The sequence below is a fragment of the Lampetra planeri genome, chromosome 21, assembly GCF_965212315.1.
Source record: "Lampetra planeri chromosome 21, kcLamPlan1.2.h2, whole genome shotgun sequence".
NCBI lineage: Eukaryota > Metazoa > Chordata > Hyperoartia > Petromyzontiformes > Petromyzontidae > Lampetra > Lampetra planeri.
This window is the reverse complement of record NC_136127.1, coordinates 572,497-599,211: the sequence shown is the minus strand read 5'-3', so window position 1 is coordinate 599,211 and position 26,715 is coordinate 572,497. Positions and strand designations below refer to the sequence as shown.

General features: G+C 48.7%; 1 protein-coding gene across 6 annotated transcripts; it reads right to left on the bottom strand.

Moving 5' to 3' along the window:
- Window positions 1–1,209: 1,209 nt before the first annotated feature.
- XXYLT1 (xyloside xylosyltransferase 1) lies at window positions 1,210–26,205 on the bottom strand. 6 transcript variants are annotated; one of them, XM_078603691.1, is made up of 8 exons: window positions 22,536–26,205; window positions 17,824–18,090; window positions 14,059–14,576; window positions 12,335–12,438; window positions 11,734–11,881; window positions 6,858–6,990; window positions 5,705–5,924; window positions 1,210–3,881 (listed from the first exon to the last, which is right to left on the bottom strand). In XM_078603691.1, exons 2-8 carry the CDS (start codon window positions 17,895–17,897, stop codon window positions 3,840–3,842), a joined length of 1,239 nt encoding a protein of 412 aa, XP_078459817.1. In that variant the 5' UTR covers window positions 17,898–18,090; window positions 22,536–26,205; the 3' UTR covers window positions 1,210–3,839. The 6 variants fall into 6 exon arrangements, with proteins under 6 accessions (XP_078459817.1, XP_078459811.1, XP_078459818.1 ...); XM_078603685.1 differs by having other exon boundaries at window positions 1,210–5,924; window positions 22,536–24,857; XM_078603692.1 differs by lacking the exons at window positions 17,824–18,090; window positions 22,536–26,205 and adding an exon at window positions 15,712–17,800.
- Between the last annotated feature and the right edge of the window lie 510 nt (window positions 26,206–26,715).

The following is a 26,715-nucleotide window of genomic DNA, read 5'->3' as shown; positions in this document are numbered from 1 at the left end:
CTCGACGCTCTAAGGGGAAGTGCCCCTGGAAGGTGGGGGACATGGCCTGGCTGCATTGCCCACAGGTGCGGCCAGGGACCTCCCCTAAATTACATAAACCATGGCAAGGGCCTATTCGGCTCATCGAGGTTCCCAACCCACAGTCTGCACGCGTTCGGTTCGAATCTCGGCGTTGGTACGTCCACACGTCTCGCTTGAAACCATACGTGGCCCCTCGAACGGATGCGTCATCTCCTGATGTTGCCTTGCCGGTGTCTGTTGCTGCCGACGCACCCTTGCCTGTGCCTGTTGACCCTGCAAGAGCGCCTGTCGTGCCTTTTACAGACAAGCCGGCCGTGACACTGCAGGAGACAGGGGACTCTGCTCGGGGTGGGCCTACCACGGCTGTGGGGACGCCGAGCTCCGCCGCCCTTCCGACCCCGCCGCAGACACGATTGCGGGACACCCCGGACTCTGGTCCTTCGGGAAAACGGGACCGTGGCGTTGGCGGGGCCTCCAATAGCGACAGGCAGTCTTGATCCTGTCGCTCCTAAAACCCCGTCGCGTTCTCGGTCTGCAGGGGGGCCGCTGCCTGTCCGGGACGGGCCGGCGACCCGCACGCGGTCGAAGTCCCTTACTTTTCGTTGATTTATGCTGTTCTTGTTGTTATTGTTATATTTATTGTATGCTTCGTTATCCTTGCATGTCTGATGGTTGGTGGTCGCTCGCATTACTTGTTGTTGTTGTTCAGCCGAGGACGGCTGGAATTTTCTCCACGGGGGAGGGTGGTGTAATGCGGGCGTAAACGGCCTCGCGGATATGACGTAACGGGGGGAGGGGTTAGGTCACGTGGGGGAGAGGGGAAAGCTCTTAAGGGCGGTAACCGGAAGAGACGGGAGGAGAGTGTAAGAATAAAGACGGGAGGAGGCCACGCAGGGCAGAGGGTGGAGAGTGGCGCGATCGCCACAGGATGGGACTCGGCACCGTTGGCCAGCGGTGTCCAAGCACGGGGGAGACGGAGAGCAGCGGTGGGGCTGCAGAGAGAGCAGCTGAGAGACTGCACAAAGGCGAAGAGGCTAAGAGGGAAGCCAGCAGCGGAGCTGCATCGGGAGCGGGGAGAAAAGGCTACGTGAGCGACGGCAGCTGTCAAGCTGCCAAGCGGAAGGCTCTGAGCGAGGGCCGTGTGGGGCAAAGTTGTAAGAACCCAAACAAAGGACAACGGAGACAGACACAGTGAAAGAGTCCTTTATTACACCCACATGGATTTGGAGAAAGAAAAACAAAGAGATAAAACAAATAATACAGCAACCAAAAATAATTGAACTCCATAGCATCCCAACAACAACCGCCATTCGCCATTAAGTGGTGGTGACGCCACTACGGCACTTTTGCCAGGCTATGTGCACGTTAAGGCCACGTGAAGTGACGAACGCCCACTGGCAGGTCACGGGGCACACCCAGTTGCCATGGATCAGAGGTCACAACCGGGTACCCGATACCCATACCCTACCCAATACCCGGCTACCCGTACCCGGCCGGGTACGGGTACCCGTTTGCGACCCTGGTGCGGCCAGGTACGGGTACGGGTAGACCGTTAGTCACTGGTAACTGTTTGTCACTCACTTCCCAACGTCTTGTCTCTTCTCACAATTCAAGTTCCTAGAATCAACCCACCCCCGCCTGCAACATGGCTTCATCCCAGAGGTCGCAATAAGGTACCCGATACCCGTACCCTACCCGTACCCGGCCGGGTACGGGTAGGGTACGGGTATGGCCGGGTACCCATTTGCGACCCTGGTGTGGCCGGGTACGGGTAAGGAATCAAAACCCGTTTGCGACCTCTGCCATGGATCGACTGAGATGACTGGCCAATGCACCACCTATGCCTCCTATTGTGCCAACTTGATGTGTTTTAGCTGACCGGCTCCCCGCTCATTGCTGTGAGCATTGCTCCTCTGCCCTCAATTGTGGCTGGAGGGCGACTGCCTCTAACTGCCTAGGAGCATCCTTCACGAGTCTCCGCTGGTACCAGTCATTAGCAAGTCCACTCAACTCTACATCCTCTTGTACCACATCACTCCATCTCTTTTCTAGCCCGTGCCACGCCCGTTTAGCCCCCTCTATCCGGCCGTACAAAATCTGCTTAGGCATGTGGTGGCTGGGCATGCGGGCTACATGACCCAGCCAACGCAGCCTTGCCTGCCAGAGCTCACCGATGGGGATTTTGTCCAAATCTTTAAAGGAATTGTGAGCTCCTCACACAATCCAGCCTGGTTAAACCCAGGATGGTTCATAGGCAGGCCAGCCTAAATGTTTCTAACCAGTGAAGATGTTCCATTAGGGGAGTCCACAGCATCCCTGCACAGTCCGACATCCGCAACGCGACATCACAGGGGGAGAACAACACAACAACCAACCCAAGGCGAACACAATGGCAGGACCCTTCATTCCGGAACTGCTATCGGAAGATTAGCGACAAAACGCCTATGGTGGTCCGTGGAAGGAAACGGAGCTGGTTGAAATTGGCAACTTCATGGCCAGATATGTGACGGATGGGGACCCTGGATAAATCTGGTGAACCTCCAGATGTGGATGATGAAAGTTGAAGAGTATCTGATGGACATACCATTTCAGACGTCAAGGATGGATGAACCAATGACAGCGACCACATTGCGGCCTTACAGGGTCCTGCCGTTGGTCTATGCAATTTACCGGATGTCAGTGGGCAGCTGCGGATGTAACCACACTAAGTCATTGACTATCGAGGCCGAGGCCAAATATGACTTTTGCTCAAACTCATGAATTGGTGGTTTGGGCAGACGCCGGATATTGCAAGAGTGGTCTCTCATCCCGTGTGACGTGTGACAAGGAATGGTCGAAGGATGCCAGCCAAGACGTCTGTTGTGTGAGGGAATGCTGCTCAAATGTGTTTTTTATTGGTTGTGTAGGATCCCAAGCATACATAAGGGGGGTGAACTCTTGCGCTGCATGTGGAGCGAAGACAATATGCTGCAAGGACAGCGAGGACACACACATCTCAGTTTGCTTGGCATAACCATGTGACTTGGCATGGCAGTTTAGTCATTCGGCCATCCCATCTCTCTGAAGAATGGTATGGGGAGATTGAAACATTTTTTGTACCTAGAATATTGCATGCATACGTCCACCGATTGGGAAGCAAAATCCTGCCCTGGTCTGTAAGAAAACTCTCAGGGAGGCCCTTTTGTCTTACAACACAGCCATTTATGAATACATCTTTAATGGACTGCGCCTTCTGGTCCAGAAGAGGCCAAGCAACAGGCTAACGGGTGCCGTATTCAATCCCGACTAACAGATTTTAAGTGAAGACTGGTGGCACATTTTTAGTTTGAGAGATTCTTGCAAGTTGACCCTTTCCGGTTCCGATGACGTAGGTGTACGTCGCAACACGACGCACTCTGATAGCTGGCAACAAATTGCCACATTCCCTCCCGCATGGCCTTGTGGGATCATCGGTACTGATGAAGTCATCGGAACCGGAGGAAAAACTAAAATAACTTCATCAGTACTGATGCTCCCACAAGGCAATGCGGGAGAGAATGTGGCCGTTTGTTGCCAGCTATCAGAGTGTGTCGTGTTGCTACAGTTTTCTGAGGTAACAATGTATTTAAAACAGCGCTACGCCTCTCTAAATAAAATTAACGTTAAACCGTTTGCGAGTTGTGAGATTAAGCAATTAATGGGACCCACACCCTGCAACTTGCAGACATCTCGCAACGGAAAAGGGTTAAGGTAGCTGTGTCTGAACGAGAGTGCACTTGTTCGTATTCTTACTCTAGATCGTGTATGACAGAGTTCTTGTTGGACTCAAAGAATCAGAATCAGGTGCTCGCTGTGCCGGACCGAGCAGAGCTCCAATCCATCTAACACGGACACATTCCAAATAGGAAGTTCGTGAGCTGTAAACAAAAGAGCACGTGTTTGTTTATTATAAAAAAAAACGAAATAATATTATTTACCACCGTAATTTGTCAAAAACCTTGGTAAAATACGTTAATCCAGTTTAGGAGCTGTGTAAAGCCATTATAAATCCTTACCCAGGGAATGCAACTACTTTACATTGATGATAGTTAAACACGTTTGCATTTGTAATTTGCGGTCAAATGAAATAGTTTTAAAAAATCTAAAAAATAGATTTGTTGCTTTGCCACTTTGGGAAATTAAGGAAATTCAATACATTAAAATATTTCATTCAACTGGAAGATGACTCAGTTCTGCTTGTGCATTTTACAATTACATGGAAGCAGGCTAATGAACTACCCCAGGTGTTACCATGATTAATAACCCATTTTCAACATTAAAATAAAAAAATACGAACACAGAACGGTATATGAGATTTATACAATGACATCGATGAATATGGACAAATGTAGCACTTGAGCTACAATTTCATTGAGAATTTCCTCATGAATTTCAGAGTCCACAAATATTGCATGAAATATATATACACTAGATTTACTACCCGGCTTCGCCCGGGACTTGGATTCACGACGCCCAGCCGCCTTTGTCTCCCCAGTTACTCGTTTGAGGCTGAGTCGACCTAGGGGAGGCCCAGGACTGGTTCAAATAATCGTCACCGGCGGTGGCCGTGAGCAGGAATCGAACTCGGGTCGCCGGGTTCGTAGCGCAGCGCGCTAACCACTACACTACCGCTCCCCACACACAAACGCGTGCGCGTCCATAGGTACACATATACACGCTTGCAGCAGACACACACAACTTTCAGGGTGCATACGGCAGTAAACGACCGAAATAATGAAGCAATGCTGCGCGAAGAACGCCTTAGACCTGCAACACATTTGTATTTCACTTTACCCGCGATCAGCAGGCACACTGTTACGCTTCCGCACATGGATCACATGATAGATGTGACGTCACAGCTCACGTGCCATGCAAAATATATGCATTATTGCGCCCCCCCCCGTCCCCCCCCCCCCCCCCAAAATACAAAAGTCTATTTTTATAATTTTTGCATGGTGTACAGTCTGGAAAGTACCCACATGGCAAATTTCAAGTTTGTTGCATGTCGGGACGTACGATAAAGATTTTGAACAGATACACAATCACAAATTTCCCTTTTATATATATAGATTATAGTAGTGTATTATCATTCTGGTAAAAACAGGAACGCCTCAATCAATGGACTCCTTTTCAGGAGCAACCTGCCAAGTTTTCAAAGTGGAGGGTGATGACTGCTATATATTTATATTCCAAATGAGTAGTTTCCAGGTACGTTTTCTAATTTGGAGTAAAGGCAGCAAAAATGTTTCCAACTCTAGCGCACGACATCATATGACCTTTAACATCCAATGTGAAGAAGTCTAGGATGTTTACGTTTAATACAAATACAGTATTAATCAGGAAGGCCGCTGGATTTGAACTGAACGCATGAAACAAGCGGAGAACACGCTACTGCTGAGCTAGGTCACCAACCCTAAGTGCAGTTGAGTAGTGCAGCTGAGGTTGAGGAAACTTGCGTCTCTGCCTGCCGTCATTTCAGAAGTGGAATCTATTCATCTGGGATTGGAGTGTTGCAGTTTCCGTGGTATATTCGTACCGGTTGGTCGCACGCAAAGTACCTATCAAACACATCGGCATATCCATGGTCTCGCCACCATGTGCACAGCTGTCGGTTCCAGCCGCATGGCAGCACGTGGAACAGATGAGGTTCTGCGGCCCCTAATACCGTAAAGAAGTCCTGGTCACCGAGGTGGCCACGAAACGAGAAACGGGTCGCCAAGTCCTTGACAGCAGACGGCGTCAGGGCTTCCGTGTATTTGGCTGAGTTCCGCATACGAACTAAATCCAGGAGCAGGACACCACTGTTGAAGCCCGGTAAGCCGTCCGCGGGCGGCTCGCCAACGTGTGTGCCAGGGTGGTCCTTGCGGTACTGCCAAAATGCATGCCTGTAAGAAAATGTGACGGTAATGTGTATAGAGTAATAATTATTTGTTTTTGAAAGCGCATCCTCCTTTATGCCAGGGCAAGCTCAGTGTTTTGCACACAGATAAATGTCTTGCAATCACGTCATCTCAACACATCTGAAAAGGCACCCAAAGTGGGGGCAGCTGCCCCTGGGTAGTGAGGTGACTTGGCACTCGGCCTGCGAGCAGGCGTCAGTCTGTGGGTAGGAGGCAATGATTGCAATGTGTATTTATATTTGAGTAATTTATACAGCACATTCAATTATGTAATACTACATCGCACAGAAATGCTTTCCCTCTTTCTGCCTGAATTCTTTACATGCAATGTTTAATGATTATTGCAAGGTTAATCTGCACTTTAAAAATGGGAGGCAAATTTCAACAACTAACGAATACCAGGCTAGCGTGGGTTTGAATGGGGTTCTAGGTGGACGCCCACCACCACTGGAAGAATGACAGTCCGATGGTCAGTGGAGAGATCAGCTGCACGGTCGGTCCTGATGTCAATGACTTGGGCTTACATTCAGTTCTGCTACTACATAGTCCAGCAGATGTCCTTGCTTAGAGTGCACCCAATAATGTTAGAGGTGGAACAGCATGTTGGTGATTACAAACCCATGTACAGATATCTAGTAGATCCTACACTTATTATTAAGCTGATCTGACCCATGGCCTTCCAACCACTCCCACCCACCCAACTACTAACATCATCACCCAGTCTGCAATTAAAGTCACCCAATAGGATGACTATCCCAAGCGGATACGTTAGCCAACGCCAGGGACAGTAGACCACAGAAGGTATCAGGACTGCTCAGCCTTGGCCGCGTCCCTCTAAAGATGTTCATATATCGGTATTCACCGATACTTGCATAATTGACAATGTGGATGATTATTGGTTTCTGCGATGCCGTGCACCTGTACACAGGCTGCATCTCGTGGGCGATGCCGATAACAGCGTCCGGTCCAAACTTATCAAACTCGGAGAAGAGGAGGCGAATGTTGGCCATGAGCTTCAAGTCCAGATCCAGCTGCACGATTCGCTCCATCTCTACTCGGTCGTTCACAAACCGGGGGTGGGGGAGGGTGGAAATGGTCAACTTTGAAAAATGTTTGTTTGAAAAAGACAAAACATAACAATATCTATGGGACAATTTTTGCCAGTAATGTATCAAGATAAAAAAGGCTTTACCCTTTTGGTCACAAAGACCAGAGGTGTTAAGATGTTCTAACACCACATAGACACCTACAAGGTGTTAACGTATGTATGTTGAACTTCTTTTGCGCCGTACGTAGCTAACCTTGCGAATCAGAGGTGATGAGTCTGCATTAACCACACATGCTTGTAGTAAAACATGCAAACAAAATATACTTTGATCATGTACGCATTGTCCTTAAAACTGATTGGCCTACACCAGAGACAGCCTCTTGGATGGCTTTGTCTCACCAGTGCTAGACCAAAGGCTGCCAAAAGGTGAATGATACAAGGACGTTAATAGCTCGGGTTAAGCAGACATATCCATGGGACCATTTATTGGCAATACTGTACAGTACTGGCAACAGTAGTTATATCTATGGGACCCATAGATGCGTTGGCGTTTGCATTGTCGATTTTGTTTGAATTTTTTACCAAAAGTATGTGTGGTTAACGCAGACTGCATGCCTTGAAATAGGTGGTTATTTGGTGTTTGAACATCCTAACACCTTTCGATTTAAAGCTTTCGTGACTGCAGGGATTCATCTTCTTGGTTATTTCGGTAAAAACATACATGTTTTATGTATTTATTTTATTATTAAATACAATTGTATTTTATTATATTTAATTGTAATTATTTTATTATTTCCCTTCTACGTGACTTTACCGAAAGAACCAAGAAGATGAATCCTAACACCTGTATTCATGCCAGAAAGTGTAAAGCCTATTTTATAATCTTGATAACAATAATCATCTTTGCATTTATACCGCAGCATTTAACTGCCTCAGCAACTTAAAAGCGACTTAAATTGCATCTCATTGCAAACATTGCACGGGCACCCCTATCAGCAGTTGTCCATGTGCGGCACGTGACTCGGCACCAGGATACAAGCTGGTGCTCAGAAAAGTAATTTGATCAATGACTGGCTAGAATACAGGATTTTAAGGAATATATGCGTTAAAAAAATACGGCATGCAAAAAATGCCTACTTTTCCTCCACTCTCCTGGAATCACATGGAAATGCCAGCTTAACATCTCTTAATATTTGACGGCTTGTGCACCAGATCTTATTTATTCACGATGTACTTACAAAAAAATCCACAGACTACCTGCTGCATCTCCACTCTGTTTCAAAGAACAAAATTTACCTTATTGCCATATAAATACTGGTAGAAGGGCCTTAGCTATTGATGCCCCTAGGGTCTGGAATGCTATTAATAATAATAGTTCAATTTGTAACGCGCGCAAATTTGCAGACGTAGTGGCCGCAACTCAGAGGCGCGGAGCCAAGCTTAGAGTCGCTCGAAAGCGTGATTGTAGAGGTGAGTTTTTAAGTTTCTCTTGAAGGAGGCGATTGAGGTGATGCTGCGAATGTGCAGAGGGATATCGTTCCAGACTGTTGGGGTTGCCACCGAGAAGCGGCGCATAGACATGACCATCCTGGATCTTGGTATCAAGAGGAGGTCGTGAGTCGCGCTGCGCAGGCATCTGCCGTGTGCTGAGCTGCAAGTTGTCAATATTGCCAATAAACTGCAACTTGAATCACTACCTATGAGATCTTCACTCAAAACTGCTCTAGAGGAGTTGTACACCCCTAGCTGCCACTGCTATTCAGTGGCCTAAATAAAATGTTTCGCTCCGGATGACCGCTGCAAAGTATGATGTTGTGTTTTTGATTTAGTGTGCTAATCTTTAAAGGTACTGTTGTGGAGTGACTCAGGCAGCCAGCTATGGCTACAGGGTTTTGGTGGTACATGTTGTTTATGTCGTTTATTGTGAAATTTCGGTCACAGTTCCTACGATCACTGTTACATTGCTTTTATGACTTTATTTTGGTGATTTAGAAGAAGTTTTTTGGTTTGGCCATGTTTGTTTGTTGTAGTACGGAGTTAGAATGATGGCTTTAATCTAAGTTGTCTTGTGATTGTTGTTGTTTGACTTGCATCCCACTGGGATTTTTGCACAGAGTGTTGGTGTATGGTGCTTTTTCTGGAAGATTATTGCTGTCTTTTCCTGGATTTTTCTGTTTGCGCATAGTCACTTTAAGATGTTTTCTTGTTCATGTTTTTGTTTGTTGCAGTTGCACCCGATTCAAGAGCCAAATGGCTCACAGGGCTATACCAAATAAATGAAATGAAAACTGAAAATGGCATCGGTCTGCCAGTTGAGGGGCGATGTTGAAATGTGTAATCCCTACTGAGTAATTTGCAATTAAGTGAAATCAGAGAAAGTAAAACGGCAAATGTTTGAATTTTTCTGAACAATTAAGCAACATTTTGCCAACTGCAAAATATTAACATTCGAAATGTGTTATAACATCGGATAAAAATATGGGTTAAGGCGTCTATCGATAAAGTTCACGAGAATAGTAACCATGGTAGCAGCGATAGAACAGTGATAAGGAGGCAATTAACCGCTGGTGAGTCTTTGACTGGAGCTAATCGGTGAGTGCTGAACGATCAAACACCACTCCACTCCAGATATAACAGCAGTATCAAACTTTGACCGAACTTGTGCTTTTTTTACCACAATCCCTTGCTGTCGTTAATAGTTGCACTTGCTAAACAATGTCTGGTGTGCCACAATCCATTGTTATGAGCATGCATTCCTAGCCGCCATAAATGAACTCAACACGAGCAAGGATGACATCTGCACTTACTATGAACTTGCATGTGTACTGTGCTCTCTCTTTCAGAGAGCAGAGCCCCCTATTGGTAGCTGTCCCTGAGCCGCAAAAGATGATGCAACACCTATTTTTTTTACCAAGGAAGGCCCACTAAGCTATACAGTAAAACCTTGGATTGTGATTAACTAGGTCTGTGATTGTTTTGCAAGACGAGCAAAAATTATATATATTAATTTGATAAACGAGCGAGGTCTTGCAATACGAGTACTGTAGTACGTTCAGTATACGCTGTCTGCCGAGCATCACGTGATCACAACTGAGCCAATGGTTCTTCTCTCTCTCTCGCTGCGGGATTGTGGGTAATCGTCTCCCATACTCGGTCTCAGTCGGCGTGCCTCACTCGTATAGTCAACATCCGTGCGAGCGTATACCGTTTACTATAGTGTTGTGACCACGTGTGTGTGTAAAGCATTTTTTTAATTTTGTGTCCAAGTGTAGTGACTGTTCTTTAGTAACTGTACTGCAAGTGAAAGTCGTCCTACACAATAACCCTCCTCTCCTCTCTCTCGTCTCCCTCAGACCAGCCACGATTATATTTAATTCATGAATTTGATTACTTTATATTAATTTAAATAATAGAAATATAAAAAGGTATTTTGTATTAATAATTGTTATATGAATACAGTATTATTGGGTTGTGGAACGAATCATCTGAGTTTCCATTATTTCTTATGGGGAAATTCGCTTTGATATATGAGTGCTTTGGATTAAGAACACGTTTCCGGAACGAATTATGCTCGCAATCCAAGGTTTTACTGTATAGGTCTTTTTCAGAAGCCACCTGGCCACAAATTATCACTCAATGAAGTGGCTCAACATTTTGAAATATATAGCAGTCAAATACTCTAAACACATGTTTCTAAATGTGGAGGGAAAAATCAGAGGACCCGGAGAAAAAGCCACACTACCATAGGAAGACATGCAAGCTACAACTATAAGGCATCAGGGTCGGAGGATCAAAGCCACGACCTCCTGTATACAAGACGAGGGAGTTAGCATCTCGCCACCATGGCACCCCATTACTCGGCGATGGGACATCAGTCAGCCAGTGAAGGGCAATGCTTGCTATGCAAGTAACGTATGGGTACGTTTTCAAATTTCTATCGGGATTGACTTTTTTTGCTAAGTTATGAGGGGAAACTGGGAGAACTTTGAGGAAACTATACAGAACAGGAGAACATAGAGTTCCCACACAGAGAGACGCCCCAGTTGGGAATTGGAAAGAGGCCCTTCTTGCTGTGTGGCGCAAGTGCACATTTAGAAACATGCGTTTCGAATATTTGGCTGCTATAAATTTCCACATGATAAGCCACTTCGTTGAGCTATCATTTGTGATGGCCAGGTCGCTTCTAAAAAAGAGCTATACAATTAAGTGGGCCTTGCCTGATAAAATATAGTTTAGTTTTTAGTTACCATTGTGCCACCACCCTGCTGCCACAAATACATTTTATAGAAATCTTAGCAAACAAGAGGATGGATAAGAGGAATTTCTATGTATTCTTACCATCAGTGAAGTCATATTCTTTAAGCAAACCTTTGTCTAATGGGGACTTCTGTTCAGAGTGAATTCCTTCCTATATGAGCATTTAGGTGGTGCTCATCTGTTTACAGCACTAAATCTGTGGCAGAAAGTCCACATTCCTATGGCTGGGGAAAGCCTATCCATAGGGCAACCACAGATAACTTCCCCAAATAGTGGTGCTTATTTTGTCGACCCCAGAGGGGATGATGGGCCGAGTCAACCTCCAAGCAGGATATGAACTCACAACCTCATGATTTAGAGCCATTTGCTCAACAGTTGAGCCACCAGGCTGGTTATTGGGGGTTTACGGAGCACGCTGTAACATTTCACACATCAGGATCGAGAGGCAACACAAGTAGCACTGAGGCCCCACTTTCCCCTTGCCCTCACCTCGTGGCATAAAGAGGTGCATGGCAACAGACATAAAAAAGATGGCATCATTGAAGTAAGATCCGGAGCCAGCACTGAAGTGGCTCTGCATTGGCTCCACAATGGGATGCAGCTGTTCAGCCAGCTGTCCCACACCATGCACAGTCACCTGTAGACACACGTCAATACACATCACTTGTAGGGAGACTTTGCTAAAGACAGTTGCAATCTGATTTTTGTTAACCAGACGAGAACTCAAAGAGGGCAGGATAGTCTAATTTTAACTGACCTGGGTCGTCAAAATGACAAAATGAATAACATGAATACTAAGTACACAGATGAAGCAAATAGAAATAGGAACAAAAATCAACCAATTCGATTCAGAGTAGAAACCAAACAGAAATAAGAGCTAAAATAATCACGGAACATAAAACAATCCAAAACAGTGCACAAACATATATTTAAAATAAAATACATTTCCTGTAATGGCTCAGGAAAAACATTGTTAAATAAAGCATTCACAATAAAGTTACATTACAGAAACATCTTAGTTGAGCAGGCTGAAGTCACATGTACATCCCATGTAGAGCAACTATTTGATTTTTTTTTAAACCAAATGTACCTTGGAATGAAAGGAAGCCTTCCCGAGGAACGCATCGAGAAGCTTCTGCCCTAGGGCTCTGCTCGGCTCGTCACAGACCAGGTGCATATGAAGTAATTCGTTCTCTGAAAGGAAAATAAATGCATTCAACATCAGAATGGTGTCCAAAAAATTAGTTATACATACATTGTTCTTACAGTCAGTGAAACAAACTAATTATCACATTCCATAATTTGTATAAATAATTTTAATATCCTCAGTGTTACCTTTGACAACCACATCCTCAAAACGACAGAGAGATGCAATCACCATCTCAGGGCCAAATGGAACACACCACCCAATGTTGACTATAGCCACAGCAAACACGATGGTGTGCAGCATTATCAGCACCCGCCTTGATTACAAAAACACATCCTCCATCAGAAAAACACCTCAACAAACTGCAGCATTTCCCAAAAAACCTTGAACCGGCTCCACATCAACTCAAAGATGCAGTACAACATCACAATCCTTTTCAAGGTCTCCCGTCATACCTCTTCACCATTCCAACTCTACTGACCACAGCAAACAGCCACTTCCTACGGATAACCGTCAATCTGTTCATGGTGCCCACAACCAGCACGATACCGGTTGAGCAGCGTTTCTTCGGTGCTGCACGAGCAGCCATCTGGAACTCTTTCCCACTGCGCATATGCATTCAAGCAGCAACTCAAGGCTCGCACATGTTCAGGCTGCATACGAGGGGCTGAGCTCTGGCCCCACGCCTCCGAATTTTCGTTTGAATATGTCCAATTCGTGAAATATGTACACCCTATAAATTTTGATTATTCCCGATTCCCAAAATATCAAACGGTAAGCAACAAAGAGCACTATTACATTTGTAATTGGTTAGAGTGGATGAGTGAGTGTGTGGGTCAATAAAGAGGTGAGTGTGCAAGTGAGGAAGTGGGCGAGTGAGTGGGTTAGTGGACGAGTGTGTTGTTGCGACCTGCAGCGTGGTGGTTGAACATGACAGGGAGGTGAAACAATCAATCTGGTAGACCGAGTCCTGAACAAAGGTGGAAGAACTTAAGAATTATGTTTATGGGAACAATAGTCATGGTCGTAGCGACAGTACCAATGTAGACTATCTTAGGGTGACATAACCGTTAGTTCTGGGGAGGCATACAGCTTTCCAGTGCTGCAATTGCACAGCCTTGTATGTCTCACTTCTCTCATATTTGGCTAGATCTTTAAACTATTATGAATACATCTATGTCTTACATTTATCTTGGAAATACACCTCTCAGCCTAGTGCAGCACTGGGTAAAGATAGAAAATGTTTGTTTCCTGACCAAGGCCCATCATCTGCAACCATCCGTAAAACACAAGATGACTAATTGTGTCCTATATTGCGAGTTTGCTCTATCTTAATCCGCTCCTCCAACGTGCAAGGCAGTGTAATTATACTTCAGAATGTAATGTCATGTTTATTTAACTGTATTCCAATAAACAACAAAAATAATTCATCTATGACACTGCTATGAAAGGGAATGTATATAATAGACAATGTTTCAGGCAATGGCTCATCTTGATTGCACATTAACTTTTCCTTTGACGGCAGTTATTGACGAACGTGTTGAGATGAGTGCTTGCGCACCACCGCCAACGCAGTATCACCAAATCATTTACATTTCAATAAGGCTTAAAGTGAACAACAATGACAAATCGAAATATATATAGTATGTCAATATAATGCGATTTACCTTCAAAGTGTGAGTGCATCACCAATGATTTCATAAATATCTTGAACTTTTCTTGGAGATCATGTTTCTGATTCACCTTGGTGAACATCATCAACACGTGGTACTCTGTGGAACCCAACTGCTGTGCCTTACTTGTTTTAAAACCAGTGGGTTCCTCAACCAAAGGCATGCGAACGTTACCCTCACCACGGCTTTTGCCATTTTGAAACTGCTCATCCATTTGGGGTTTCAACACGGGTCCATCGGTCTTTGAAGCGCCAACAACAGGCATGCCGCTTTGGCCCCCACTGTGGCTGCCGACATGGTCGCCGCCGGCCTTTCCGTGGTTGGCTTGCAGCATAAGCTTGCGGGTCGCGCTGGAGAAGCTCTCTTGCCCACCGGCCAAGTAGTAGAATCCAAAGACGGCGAGCGACGCAATGGCTAGGCACAGCAGCTGGTACCAGCGAGATGACACCACGCGCACCATGGCCCGTCCCACGTAGTGACTAATTCCCATCTGGAGCAAGCCAGTCTGGGTGCTGGGGGGACCAAATCGAGTCATGAAGACAGACACAGAACATTAGTACATCTTTTACCTTCACGGAATTATATAGCACGTTAACCAAGGCGCTTTCCAGAGAATTAAGATTGGTATGTGTGGATGTAATGGCCATGAGGTGAACACAATATTTGAGAGGAATCAATGGGGATAAGTTGTGGTGGTGATGGGTGAATTCGGTGAAAACGACCTTGATGACAGAAAATTATGGATTGAATGAATGAGGAATGAGTGACAGCCAGAAATGTGAATGTGCTTCACATTTTTGGGTGGCAGGGTGTCGCAGTGGCAACTTTCGTCTCGCAGTAAAAAGGGAATGGGTCTTGATCCCTGACTCCAGTGCCTTGTGTGGGGTTTGTATGTTTCCCCCCCCTGTTGTGCATGGGGCTCCAGTTTACCCCCACAGCTAAAAATGCATGCAACGTATCCGGCATTCGCCAACACATCTCAATGGGATAAAAAGAAGAAAAAATACCTCAAAGTTACTTCATTGAGATATCGCCCCCTACTGTGAAAACTTGACAAGACTCTTGAAACTCAGCGTGGCTTTTCATAGTACTGTACTGCACTGTGAATCACTGGAAAAATGGACTTCCAATACTGGTTTAATGGGCAGGTTGCCCAGACGGCAGTCGAGATGGCGAAGTGTGCCAGAGCAGCACCGCGTATTTGACACACGGGGGGTTGTCAGTTGCTTCTTCGTTGGGTACACTGGATAACAACCTTAAATAATACCACTTCTGTGAGCAGGTCGAATATTGCTCAAGCTCAATAGTTCAATCAACATATAATTCGTATATACATGCTCATGGATAGACGATGGAAGTGCGATGTGGTTTGAGAAGTGGGGGTTATATTTATAAACAGAAATGTATCCAAGGACCCAAGAATGAGTGGTTGACAGTGTAATAGAACTGAACACTTAACAAAGTTGAGTACTTTATTTCAGCTATTTAATTGTTTAAACTAGCAAAGATCCCCCCGTATGGATTTAACACTGTTGGGGCAAGTGCTGTTAGCGAGCACCTCATGAAGGACGGCACGGCCCACGAGGGGGTGGGTGGCCAGCACCACGCTCGGCCGCCTTTGTCTCCCGAGTGGCGATGTTTACTCACCGCACCAGGTGCTGTACTCATTTGAGGCCGAGTCAACCTAGGCGAGGCCCAGGACCGGTTCAGATTGTCACCGGTGTTAGGCGTGAGCGGGAATCGAACTCGGGTTGTCCGGTTCGTAACGCAGCGCGAAAACCGCTGCACTACCGCTCCCCACAAGCATGCAATCCCCTCTCTTCACACTCACCCTCGCTGTCACACTCACCCTCGCTGTCACACTCACCCTCGCTGTCACACTCACCCTCGCTGTCACACTCACCCTCGCTGTCACACTCACCCTCGCTGTCACACTCACCCTCGCTGTCACACTCACCCTCTCACACCTCACCCTCGCTGTCACACTCACCCTCTCACACCTCACCCTCTCTCACGCCTCACCTTCTCTCACGCCTCACCTTCTCTCACGCCTCACCCTCTCTCACGCCTCACCCTCTCTCACGCCTCACCCTCTCACGCCTCACTCTCTCTCTCACGCCTCACTCTCTCTCTCACGCCTCACTCTCTCTCACGCCTCACCCTCTCTCACGCCTCACCCTCTCACGCCTCACTCTCTCTCACACCTCACTCTCTCTCTCACACCTCACTCTATCTCACGCCTCACCCTGTCTCACGCTCTCTCACGCCTCACTCTCTCTCACCCTCTCTCACACTCACCCTCTCTCACGCCTCACCCTCTCACGCCTCACTCTCTCTCACACCTCACTCTCTCTCTCACACCTCACTCTATCTCACGCCTCACCCTGTCTCACGCTCTCTCACGCCTCACTCTCTCTCACCCTCTCTCACACTCACCCTCTCTCACACTCACCCTCTCTCTCACAATCACCCTCTCACGCCTCAATCTCTCTCACTCTCTCTCACCCCCCACTCTTATCTCACGCTCGCTCACCTCTCGATCTCTTGGCCTGGCGACTCGGATTGTGACCCCTAACCCTCAATCGTGACGTAGAAGACACAGCGCGGGAGCCCGGATGATGAACGGGCGGGGTAAGGGGCGGGGCGATGGGGGTAAGGGGCGGGCCATAATAATTCAAATGATGATGCGCATTCCATCCTATGATCCCAATGCCCAACGCATGAAAAGTTGTAAATTAAAACAGAACCAGGGCAACCGACCAATCTCCAAACCCTTATAAACAGTTTGCCTTTAGAGGCTGACCCCTTTGCCTGATGACGACCGCTTGTGTTGCGATCGAAATGTCGTGATTCATTTTATTTTATTTCTAACTACGTGACTTTACCGAAAGAACCAAAGAGTATAGATTCCTGCAGTCACGAAAGCTTTAAATCAGACTACCGACTCTGATTGTCTGATTTCAAGTGGCATAGCTTTGGTGCCACGTTAACAAAAGCCATAATAGGTTTTTGTTTGGGTTAGATCGCGTAAACTATATAAATGTGTCGTTAAAACCCGCCACCACTCGACACAGCCAACGAGTAAGGGTTGTCAAGTAAATAGAACATGCCAATTCGTCACTAGTACAGCACACCGGTATGTTGGAGAGCCAAGCCACAACATTTACAATCGGAGTACGACATTTCGCCAGTAATTACATCAGGCTTTCGCCTGATGAAGCTAGTTTTAATTACTGATGATGTCGAACGTAACGACCGAAGACCGAAGCAACGTAGTCCAATGGGATGATTCCAGCAGACAGCCCCATTCTGCTCCCAGAACCCCCTTTTTATCCCCTGAGCATGGCCTTGCTCCGCCCTCAGCCACGCCCCCTTCTGGATATGCCCAGAGAGTTCTGGGGCGTTCCACCACCTGCCATTCTCGTCACCTATCACATCAACGGTTATCAGAGAGAGACTGTGATACACACAGTTGCACTCATCTCTCAGTAGCTGGCACTAAGGGCGAAGTGACTCAATATACGTCACTACATCACCCCCCCCCCCCTTTATAAAACACAGCCGTCCCAGCTCATAACTATCCTCAACCCCAGAAATAAGCCTCCCAAAAATGTAAAGGTGTAATAACAACAACCGCTGACCGAGCAATAAATACAATACATACAATTTCCGAGAAGGGGAGAGAAAAAAATGTTAGTAAAAAAACTGACCCAACCTCCAAACAAAAACCCAACCCTACCCCCGTATGCGTGTCACCACCTGCGAGCACAAGAAGGGCCAAGATCAGCCAATAACCCATCCAGCTCGCGAGTTTGACCACCAACAGATGGCATAGGGGTAGTTTGCACATTGGAAGAAAGTCATTTGAAGCGGACGGTCCTTGAACGGGTCCTTGTCACCGGACCTCCCGAGAAGACGACGGGGAATCAACAGGAGGAGAAGGAGTGTGTGATGGCTGCTCCCCTCTCCTCAATCCACCTCCTGTGGGTGCAACCGGTGGCTCCAAGGGTGCTAGATGCTGGGACCCTGTGGGCGAAAAACCAGAACTCCCCTGAGACACAACCTCCGCAGACACACGCCCCAGCGGGTCGGACACACCAGACACCCGACCGTTGGTTAGTGGGGATGAAGAGATCTCGCCCGGTGGGAAAAACGGTTTCAGTCGCGTTGGATGCACGAACCAATGCCGGCGACCGAACTGAATCCGCACACATTTCGGCCGCTTCACCTCTATCAATTCGACCGGGCCTTGCCATGGTTTATACAATTTGGGGGAGGTACCTACCGGTACCTGGGGGGAAGTATAGCCAAGCCCTATCCCCCAGTTCCCATTTAGTTGTCGATTCCTGAAGCCTCCTTAGCCTTTCGTTTGCTGACTGGCGCAAGACTGAATTTTCTCAAGAAGCCTCTCATGCCTCCAACAAAAGCCTAGAGCCGGGCATATAAACTTTTGTCTTTTTGACTCAGCATTCAATTGTACATCATAAGAAAAAACGGTGAGAACCCGGTAGAAGCGTGAGGGGCCCTTCTATAGGTGGCGAGAACACCCGAAATGTGCAAGTCCCAGTCTGACTGGGCTTTGTTGACTTACTGACACAACATAGATGTCAGGATGCTGTGTAACTGTTCCACCATCCCATCAGTCTGTGGGTGATAGGGTGAAGTATGAACCTTCTTGGTGCCCAACAGATCATACACTTCCTTCAACAGTTTTGATGATTAATTTTTGCCTTGGTCCGTAAGGACTAACATATAGCCGTGAAGGAATGCTTGAGAAATGGCCACAGCTGACTGGTCTGGCAGCGGCCAGGCCACCGGCCAGCTAGAAAGATACTCTACCCCCACCAATAAATATTTATTACCCCGTGGGGTGGTGGGGAACGGGCCGAGAACGTCGAGCGCGACGAGTTCTTTTATCCGGGACACAGCAATAGATTCCAGGGGTGGACGTCCTATTCCACACACCCTTTTAACACATTGTAAACATCCCCCGACATTCCAGGCCAAAAGAAATCGAGTCTGAGGGTTGACAATCTTTTCTGCACTCCTAGGTGTATCAATCGTTAGTGTGCGGCCCGACCCCCCAGAACAATGGGCACCACAAGGCCATAGCATTGAATCTCTCCTTCCCATCTCATCAATAACCCCCCTTTGAGAATCATAGGGGACAACCCTTGTTGGCTCTTCTCACTCTCAACACTCTCGACGCGGTGCCTCAGTTTCAATAAGGAGGCGTTCTCCGCCTGGAGTCGCCCCCATTCAGTGTGCGTGAGGCTGATAGTATTGTCACATGCGTCAGCAGTATCGAGAACATCCCCTGACGTCACAACAGTCTGAAGCAAACCTGTCTCCGCGGGTTTACGCCGCACCGCACCCGTGAGACATGCACACTGGTTCTTTGGTGACAGCCATGACAATGCATCCGTATTACCGTGGCGAACACCTTTTCTATACGAGACTTTAAACGAGTAGTCCTGGAGGACCTCTAGCCACCGAGAGAGCTGCCCAGATGGTTGTTTGACCCGCAACGCATGATCCATGCGTACCTCAAATTCTCTGCCATAGAGGTACGGACGGTATTGCTGTATAAAATGGACGATGGCCAACAACTCACGATGCGTCACGCAGTAGCGCTGCTCTGCTGGGGACAATACTCTACTCCCATATGCCACAACATTCTCAACTCCATTTACAGCCTAAGACAACACGGCGCCAATTCCGATGTCACTGGCGTCCGTGTCCAGGATGAAGGGCAAGGAAAATGAGGGTATCGGAGGGGAGGTGCCTTGACCAACCCATCCCTCAGCGTGACAAATGCCTCCTTCTCTTCCTTCCCCCATAGAAATTTTTGGCCTTTAGTCGTGATAATGTGGAGAGGTTTCACGATTGGTGCAAACCTGGACACGAACCGGCGGTAATAAGGGGCGAACCTGACCAAACTTCGTACTTCACCCACCGACTTGGGGGTTGGCCACGTGCACACGCACACCGTCTTGTCAGGGTCAGTAGCTATCCCTGATTCGCTCACAATGTGTCCAAGGTACTGAACGAATCTTTGTAACTAATGGCATTTTTGTGGTTTAAATTTGAGATTGGCTGCCCGCATCTTAATAAAAACTGCACGCAACCGTTGCAGATGTTCCTTGAACGTACATCCAAACACAATGACGTCATCCAGATAAATTAGGCATGAGTCCCATTGAAGTCCTGCCAACACCAATTCTATGAGTCTCTGGAATGTGGCTGGACTGGAATGGAGCCCCATCGGGAGGCGGTTAAATTCAGACAACCCTTGCGGAGTACGAAACGCAGTCTTTGGTTTAGAACTTTCAACCAAAGGCAACTGCCAGAATCCAGATAATAAATCAAGGGTGGAGAAGAACCGAACCCCCGATAAGGCATCCAGGGAATCACCCATCCGTGGGAGCGGGTATGCATCAGCCACGGATACCTTATTAAATTTCCTGAAGTCGACCCAAAATCTCAAACTCACATCCTGCTTTTTGACCAGGACAATGGAAACTCCACACGGGCTGTTTGACGGGGAAATTATGTCTGCAGCCAACATCTCGTCGACTGCCTGACTCACTCACACATCATACACTGACTCACTCACACATCATACACTGACTCACTCATCATAATCTGACTCACTCACACATCATACACTCACTCACACTACCACTGACTCACACATCATATACTGACTCACTCATCATACGCTGACTCACACATCATACACTCACTCACACTACCACTGACTCACTCACACATCATACACTGGCTCATGATGCTGGATATGTCTGCAGGTTTGGTCGTACATGTTGTGTGTATCGTTTATTGTTAAATTTGAATCAAAGTTTCTATGATTACTGTTGTTACATTGTATTTTATAGCTTTATTTTGGGGATTTCGAAAACATATGGTTAAGCCATGTTTCTTGCGGAAGTGCGGAGTTGGCCTGGTAGCTTGAATCTAAGTTGTCTTATGGTTGTTGTTGTTTGACTTGCATCACACTGGGATCTTTGCACTCAGTGTTATAATACGGTGGGTTTTTTTCTGGAAGATTTGATGGGTTATCCAGGATGTTTCTGTTGTGCGTCGTCGCTTTAAGATGTTCTCTGTTCATATTTAGTTTGTTGCGGTTGCACCCGACTCAAGAGCCGCATGGCTCACAGGGCTATAACAAATAAATGAAACTTGAAACTTGAATACGCATTACCCAGAGGAGGAGGGATATTTCACGAGGAGAGCCTAGCGTAACTCTGCCTATGAACCCAGCTACTCAAACGTCCTACCACGTGACTTGAAACTGGACTCGCGGCGTCCCACGGATGCCGAGAGAGTCGAAAGGAGAAGGACGAGAGAAGACTTGCCCAATCATTGTCTCGCAGCAGCACTCGCTGGCATCACACAGATGCTGTGAGCGGCTTGAAGAGGCAGGACGGGAGGCAGGGAGTGGGTCGTGACGGGCCGGAGGTTGTAGACAACTGACCCAATCGTCCCGGGGCTCCCACCTTTATACTCTAAACTTCAAAGGCCCAGAGGGCGTCGCGTAGCCAATCACCTTTCGATTTACAACTGATGCCCTGCCATCACCTGGAGCGTCCGTTACGCCCCCACCCATTGTCCCTTGCTCAGAGTTCCTTGCTCAGGGTGCCTTGCTCAGGGTGCCTTGCTCAGGGTTCCTTCCTCTCATTGTTCTCCTGTGCCCAGTAGTCCTAGCTTTCGGTCTTGCTCTTTACGCCTAATATTCCACCCTCCGTCCTCCCCCCAATGTGAGTAACTCAATGCGGTTGACCCAGGGAATCTTTTCTTTTTGCGCCCATACAATTTTAAACCAATTTAGGGGCACCGCAATGTAACCTGTCCTGTGGGGGTCGGCCAATCTCCTGGCACCGGGAAACTGTGGGACTATCCCCCTAGGGGTCCTTCGGATTAAAACCCGATGTGCCAGGCAACCCCCCGCTAGGACACTACGTGGATGCGCTGCGTGTTAAGGACGGGAGGGAGTCGCGGCGCTTGCAGAGTTGCTCCGTGATCGTGGCACCACACTAGCACTGGCCCCGTAATCCGAATGTTACCAATGCAGACTGTCGCAGAAATTTGACCAATGATCCCCAATGACCCACCATTAGCAGCAAAACATGGAATTTCAACAGGGCTGAGGTGACATAATTTTATGGGCAAAATTTTCAAACAAATTTCATAAATAATTGTCGCGGATGCTCTGGTGTCAATGAGCACTCGTACCTCGACCCCTTGCATGGTTCCCACGATCGCTGACGATTCTGCCGCTTCAACCATATGATGTCCCAATGTTCACGACTGACCCGGACGCCGCGACCACCCCCTACCCGCCAAAACCCTACTTTCATACTCCTCAACCTGGCAAGGAGTGACAACACGCGACTCAGACCCGGCGCACGAACGCGATGCAAGGGCTGAGTGTGTGGTGTTTCGCGACTCACCTGAGGACCCAGCGGAGTGGAAGACGGCTGGGTGGAGGATGATGGCGCCAGGCAGAATGTTCCTTGGTTGGCACGGCATCCACTTGAATAGTGTCCAGGCAGGCCACACTTAAATCAGACGACGGGGGTGCTCCCTGGGCGAAAGAAGATCTCATCCTCCTTGTCATTCTGTATTTGTCTTTTCTTTATTAATAATCACTGCTCGGCTCCGCACCCCCTTTCCAGATGGTCTCTCTCTCTCTCTCTAAGGCACGTGCTCCCTCGTCCTCTCTTGCCGTGCGTCTCCCCTTGCTCTCTCCTTCGCTCGCCACTGACTGGCGGCGCGCAGGGAGTAGAGAGGGCTTCTGCCCCAGAGGTTGCCATGTGGCCGGTGGCGTGACAAGGTGGCGGAGATGCAGTTCGGACTCCTGGTACCCACACCGACCACGAGTCCTCTCCCTGCCTCTCCTTATATCACTCTCGGCGGAGCTAAGCCCCGCCTCTAGCCATGCCCCCTTCTGGAACCTTCCGAATGCTTCCCCCGAACGTACCCCCAGAGCTTCGCCCATTACCATTGGCCCAGATGGAACCTATAACTCTGATTGGCTACGAATAACCCAGCAGTGCCTATACAGCCCATCATCGTTCCTCGGTGGCGCTCTCTCATTACACAAGACACCACAATAGATTGTAGCGGTGGCTGGACCTGCCTCGGCGGCGGCTTGCGACGTGCGAAGTCAGTGAAACCCCTGACCATGTGGTACACGTCATCCGTCATCCCGGGCCAAAATAATTCACGCTTCAATGTCAGCAAAGTTTTACACACCCCAAGGTGCATTAATTTCACGTGGACAGCCCATGTAATTTTACCCCGCAGAGCAGTCGGCACCACAATGCAATAACGTTGCAGCTCCTCATCCCACCTCATCAAAAGCCCATCAGGGAGGGCTATAAAGGACATTCCCGTTGGTACATTTTTACTACCACTCGTCCCAACGCGACGCCACAACTTTAACAAGGAGGCGTCTTCTAACTGGAGGCATCCCCATTCAGCGTGTGTGAGACAAAAAATTGAGCAGTTGTCGTGGGTGGTGGAACATCAATGGACGTGACAACAGCGCACGGCAATCCCGCAGCTGATGGTTTACATCGGCCGACACTCATTAAACCGGGACAGCGCATCCGCGTTGCAGTGACGTACGCCCTTCCTGTAGGTGACCATGAAGTAGTCCTGCAAAATGTCTAACCAGCGGGTTGCCTGGAAGGTTGGTCAACCCGCAAGGCATATTGAAGAGCTGCATGGTTCATGCATATGACAAAATTCTGTCCATAAAAGTACGGCCTATACTGTTGCACAAAGTGCACTATGGCCAACAATTCTCGGCGCGTCACACAATAACGCTGCTCTGCAGGGGACAGCACACGGCTCCCATAGGCCACAACCCTTTCCACACCATTCACGACCTGGGACACTACAGCGCCTATTCCGGTGTCGCTGGTGTCCGTATCCAACACAAAGAGCACAGAGAAATCAGGGTATCCAAGGGGAGGCTTATTGGCGAGGCCATCGCGCAGCATGACAAACGCGGCCTCCTCCTCCTCCCACCACCAAAATATCTGGCCCTTGGCGGTGAGCGCGTGGAGTGGCTTAGCGATCGTCACGAACTTGGGGACGAACCGGCAATAATACGACGCGAACCCGACAAAACTGCAGACTTCACCCACCGATTTAGGGGTTGGCCATGTGGGCACGCAGTTTTGTTGGGATCCGTGGTATCATGGACCCACGAACAATGTGGCCAAAAATACCGCACCGACGTTTGCAAAAGATGGAACTTTCTGTGGTTTGAATTTAAGATTGGCTGCCCGCACCCTGATAAGAGTGAAGACCCATCAGGAGGTAGTAAAATTGAAATAACCCTTGTGGTGTCCAGAGCACGGTTTTAGGCCTGAATCTTTCGTCCAAGGGCAGCTGCCAAAACCCCAACAACAAGTTGAGGGTCGGTAAAAACGCGCACCCGACAAAGCGTCCAAGGAATCATCCATGCGGGCGAGCGGGTACGAATCCACCACAGAAACTTTATTCACTTTACGGAAGTCGACGCAAAAACGCATACTCCCGTCTTTTAACCAAAACAATGGGAGCCCCCTACAGACTGGTGGAAGGGGAGATAATGTCCGCGGCTAACATTTCGTCAACTGCCTGGCGAGCGTGGTTCTTCTCCTTGGGACTGAGCCTGTATCAATTCTGCTGAATTGGAGCAGCGTTATCTGTGTTGATGCAATGTTGCAATAGTGACGTGCGGCCAATATCAAATTTACCCTGACTAAAAATATCCTCAAATTCTCGGAGGTAGGGCACGCAACTCGCCCCGCTGTTCCCCGGACAATTTAGGATTATCCCAACACAACACATGCATCCAAGCCCCATCCAACTTGCCTCCCTGCTCCACCATGGCAACGACCTCTCCAGCCTCCTGGCAGGCCTCCTCACAGCGCACGGCCGTTGCGTGGGCCAAAACTGTACCCGCTTGGACCACCGTAGCCCCCAGCCCAACGTTCAACAATTGCAAAAAGGGCTCCTGGTCCCCTCTTACTATAGTTTGGGCCCCAACCAACGTGAGACCCCACATCACCTTATTCAAAGGGGTTAAATGGATCCCTTCAATGGTATCCGTCAAATCAAGTTGCTTTCGCAACCGCAAGGGCACCAACATCTGAGCGCCTGGAGGAACCGTAACAGTTTCCTTTGCCAGGGCCTGAACCATGGTGTTGGCCATTTCTAACCAGGTCGGAGACCTCAAAAAGGCCAACTGCCATCCCGATGGCAACTGAATACAACTCTGATCAACCAAAATCTTGAGGAGCATCCTCCCGAGAAAATCGGTGCCCAAAAGACAGGGCACAGCCAAAGTCCTAGAAACCAACACCGGCCCTGTCAACTCAATATCCCCAACGTGGACTTTCGCCAGTATTTGGCCTATAATGCCCAAACTCCCGCTATTTGCGGCAACACACGCACTAGCAACCAGGCTAAGACAACAGGACCTCGGTGGCAATAACTTAAAAATAAGCTCCGAGATCATAGTAGCCGACGCTCCAGTGTCGATCAGCACCCTCAGCTCTATCCCCTGAACATATCCAACTACCACTGATGACCCCGCCGCCGCTGCCACGACACGGTGTGCCAACGCGTTCCACTGCCCCGCACCCCGCAGCCACCCGCTCGACGCCGAAATCCGTTACTCGCGCGCCGAAACACGATGAGGGATGACAGTGTGCGAACCCGACGCGCTCAACAAGGGGGATGCATGATGTGACAATAGCGGCCAGGTGTCTGATGCATTGCGACTCGCCTGCGGGCCAGAGGAAGCAGATGTCGGCGGAGTGGAGGACATTGAAGGCAAGGAGAGCGATCCAGTGCCGTTGCGACACCCCCTGGCGATGTGGCCCGGCTGGTCGCATTTAAAGCAGGCGATTGTGGACCTCCACGCTTGAAGGGGGCCCCTCTCTCGCTGTTCCAGCTCCGGTTGTCGCCCCTCGATTTTCCTCCCGCGTGGACCTCGGTCGAATGATGCACAGGCCCACTCCGGCTCCCACAGCACCAGCTCCCCCGCATCCCCCGAAAGTCCCGCGCACGCAGCCATCCCGGGCCACCGCTATAAGTCCACGTGGTCCTGGATGCAGCGGGCCACCTTTAGGGACGACAGGTCATCCTCTTCCATGACGGGAAGAGAGACACCCAACTCCTGGGCCAGCGACAGCAGTCTCTCCAGCGCAGTGTGCTCCATCCGCGGGTATGCTGCGTGGCCTAAGGCCAGCAGCATGCTGTGGAAGGCGAGAGGCATCTCAGCCTCACCCCGCCTCCGCAGCACAAACCTTCGACGCGCGTTGGATGGAGGGTCAAATATAGCAGCCATCTGAGTGTATGCCCGAGGCAGCATTGCCCGGTCAGCCTCGGGGATGGCCTCAAACACCGCCAGGGAGTCATCGTCCAGCGCCATGGGCAGAGCTCGTAGCGCCTCCTTGTCTGACCACCCGACCAGGGCGCAAGAAGCTTTGAAGTGGCGCTGGAAGGCTGTCCAGTCGCCCCCCGCAGCCACAAACTCACGGACGGTGGGCAGGCGCTTCCATAGAGACAGCGTCCCTGCAGAAGCCGCCGATAGTGACTTGAATTTGTCGGGAAGAATTTCCCGCTCAG

Bases quoted from the DNA above. Each gene is read 5' to 3' on its own strand.
- XXYLT1 (XM_078603685.1), bottom strand. From the start codon at position 17,897: ATGCCATCTGTTGGTGGTCAAACTCGCGAGCTGGATGGGTTATTGGCT. The intron at 12,439-14,058 runs GTAAATCGCATT...TTTTCCTTTCAG, and splicing joins GATGCACTCACACTTTGAAG to AGAACGAATTACTTCATATG. The intron at 6,991-11,733 runs GTGAGGGCAAGG...ACGACCGAGTAG, and splicing joins GCACCTCTTTATGCCACGAG to AGATGGAGCGAATCGTGCAG.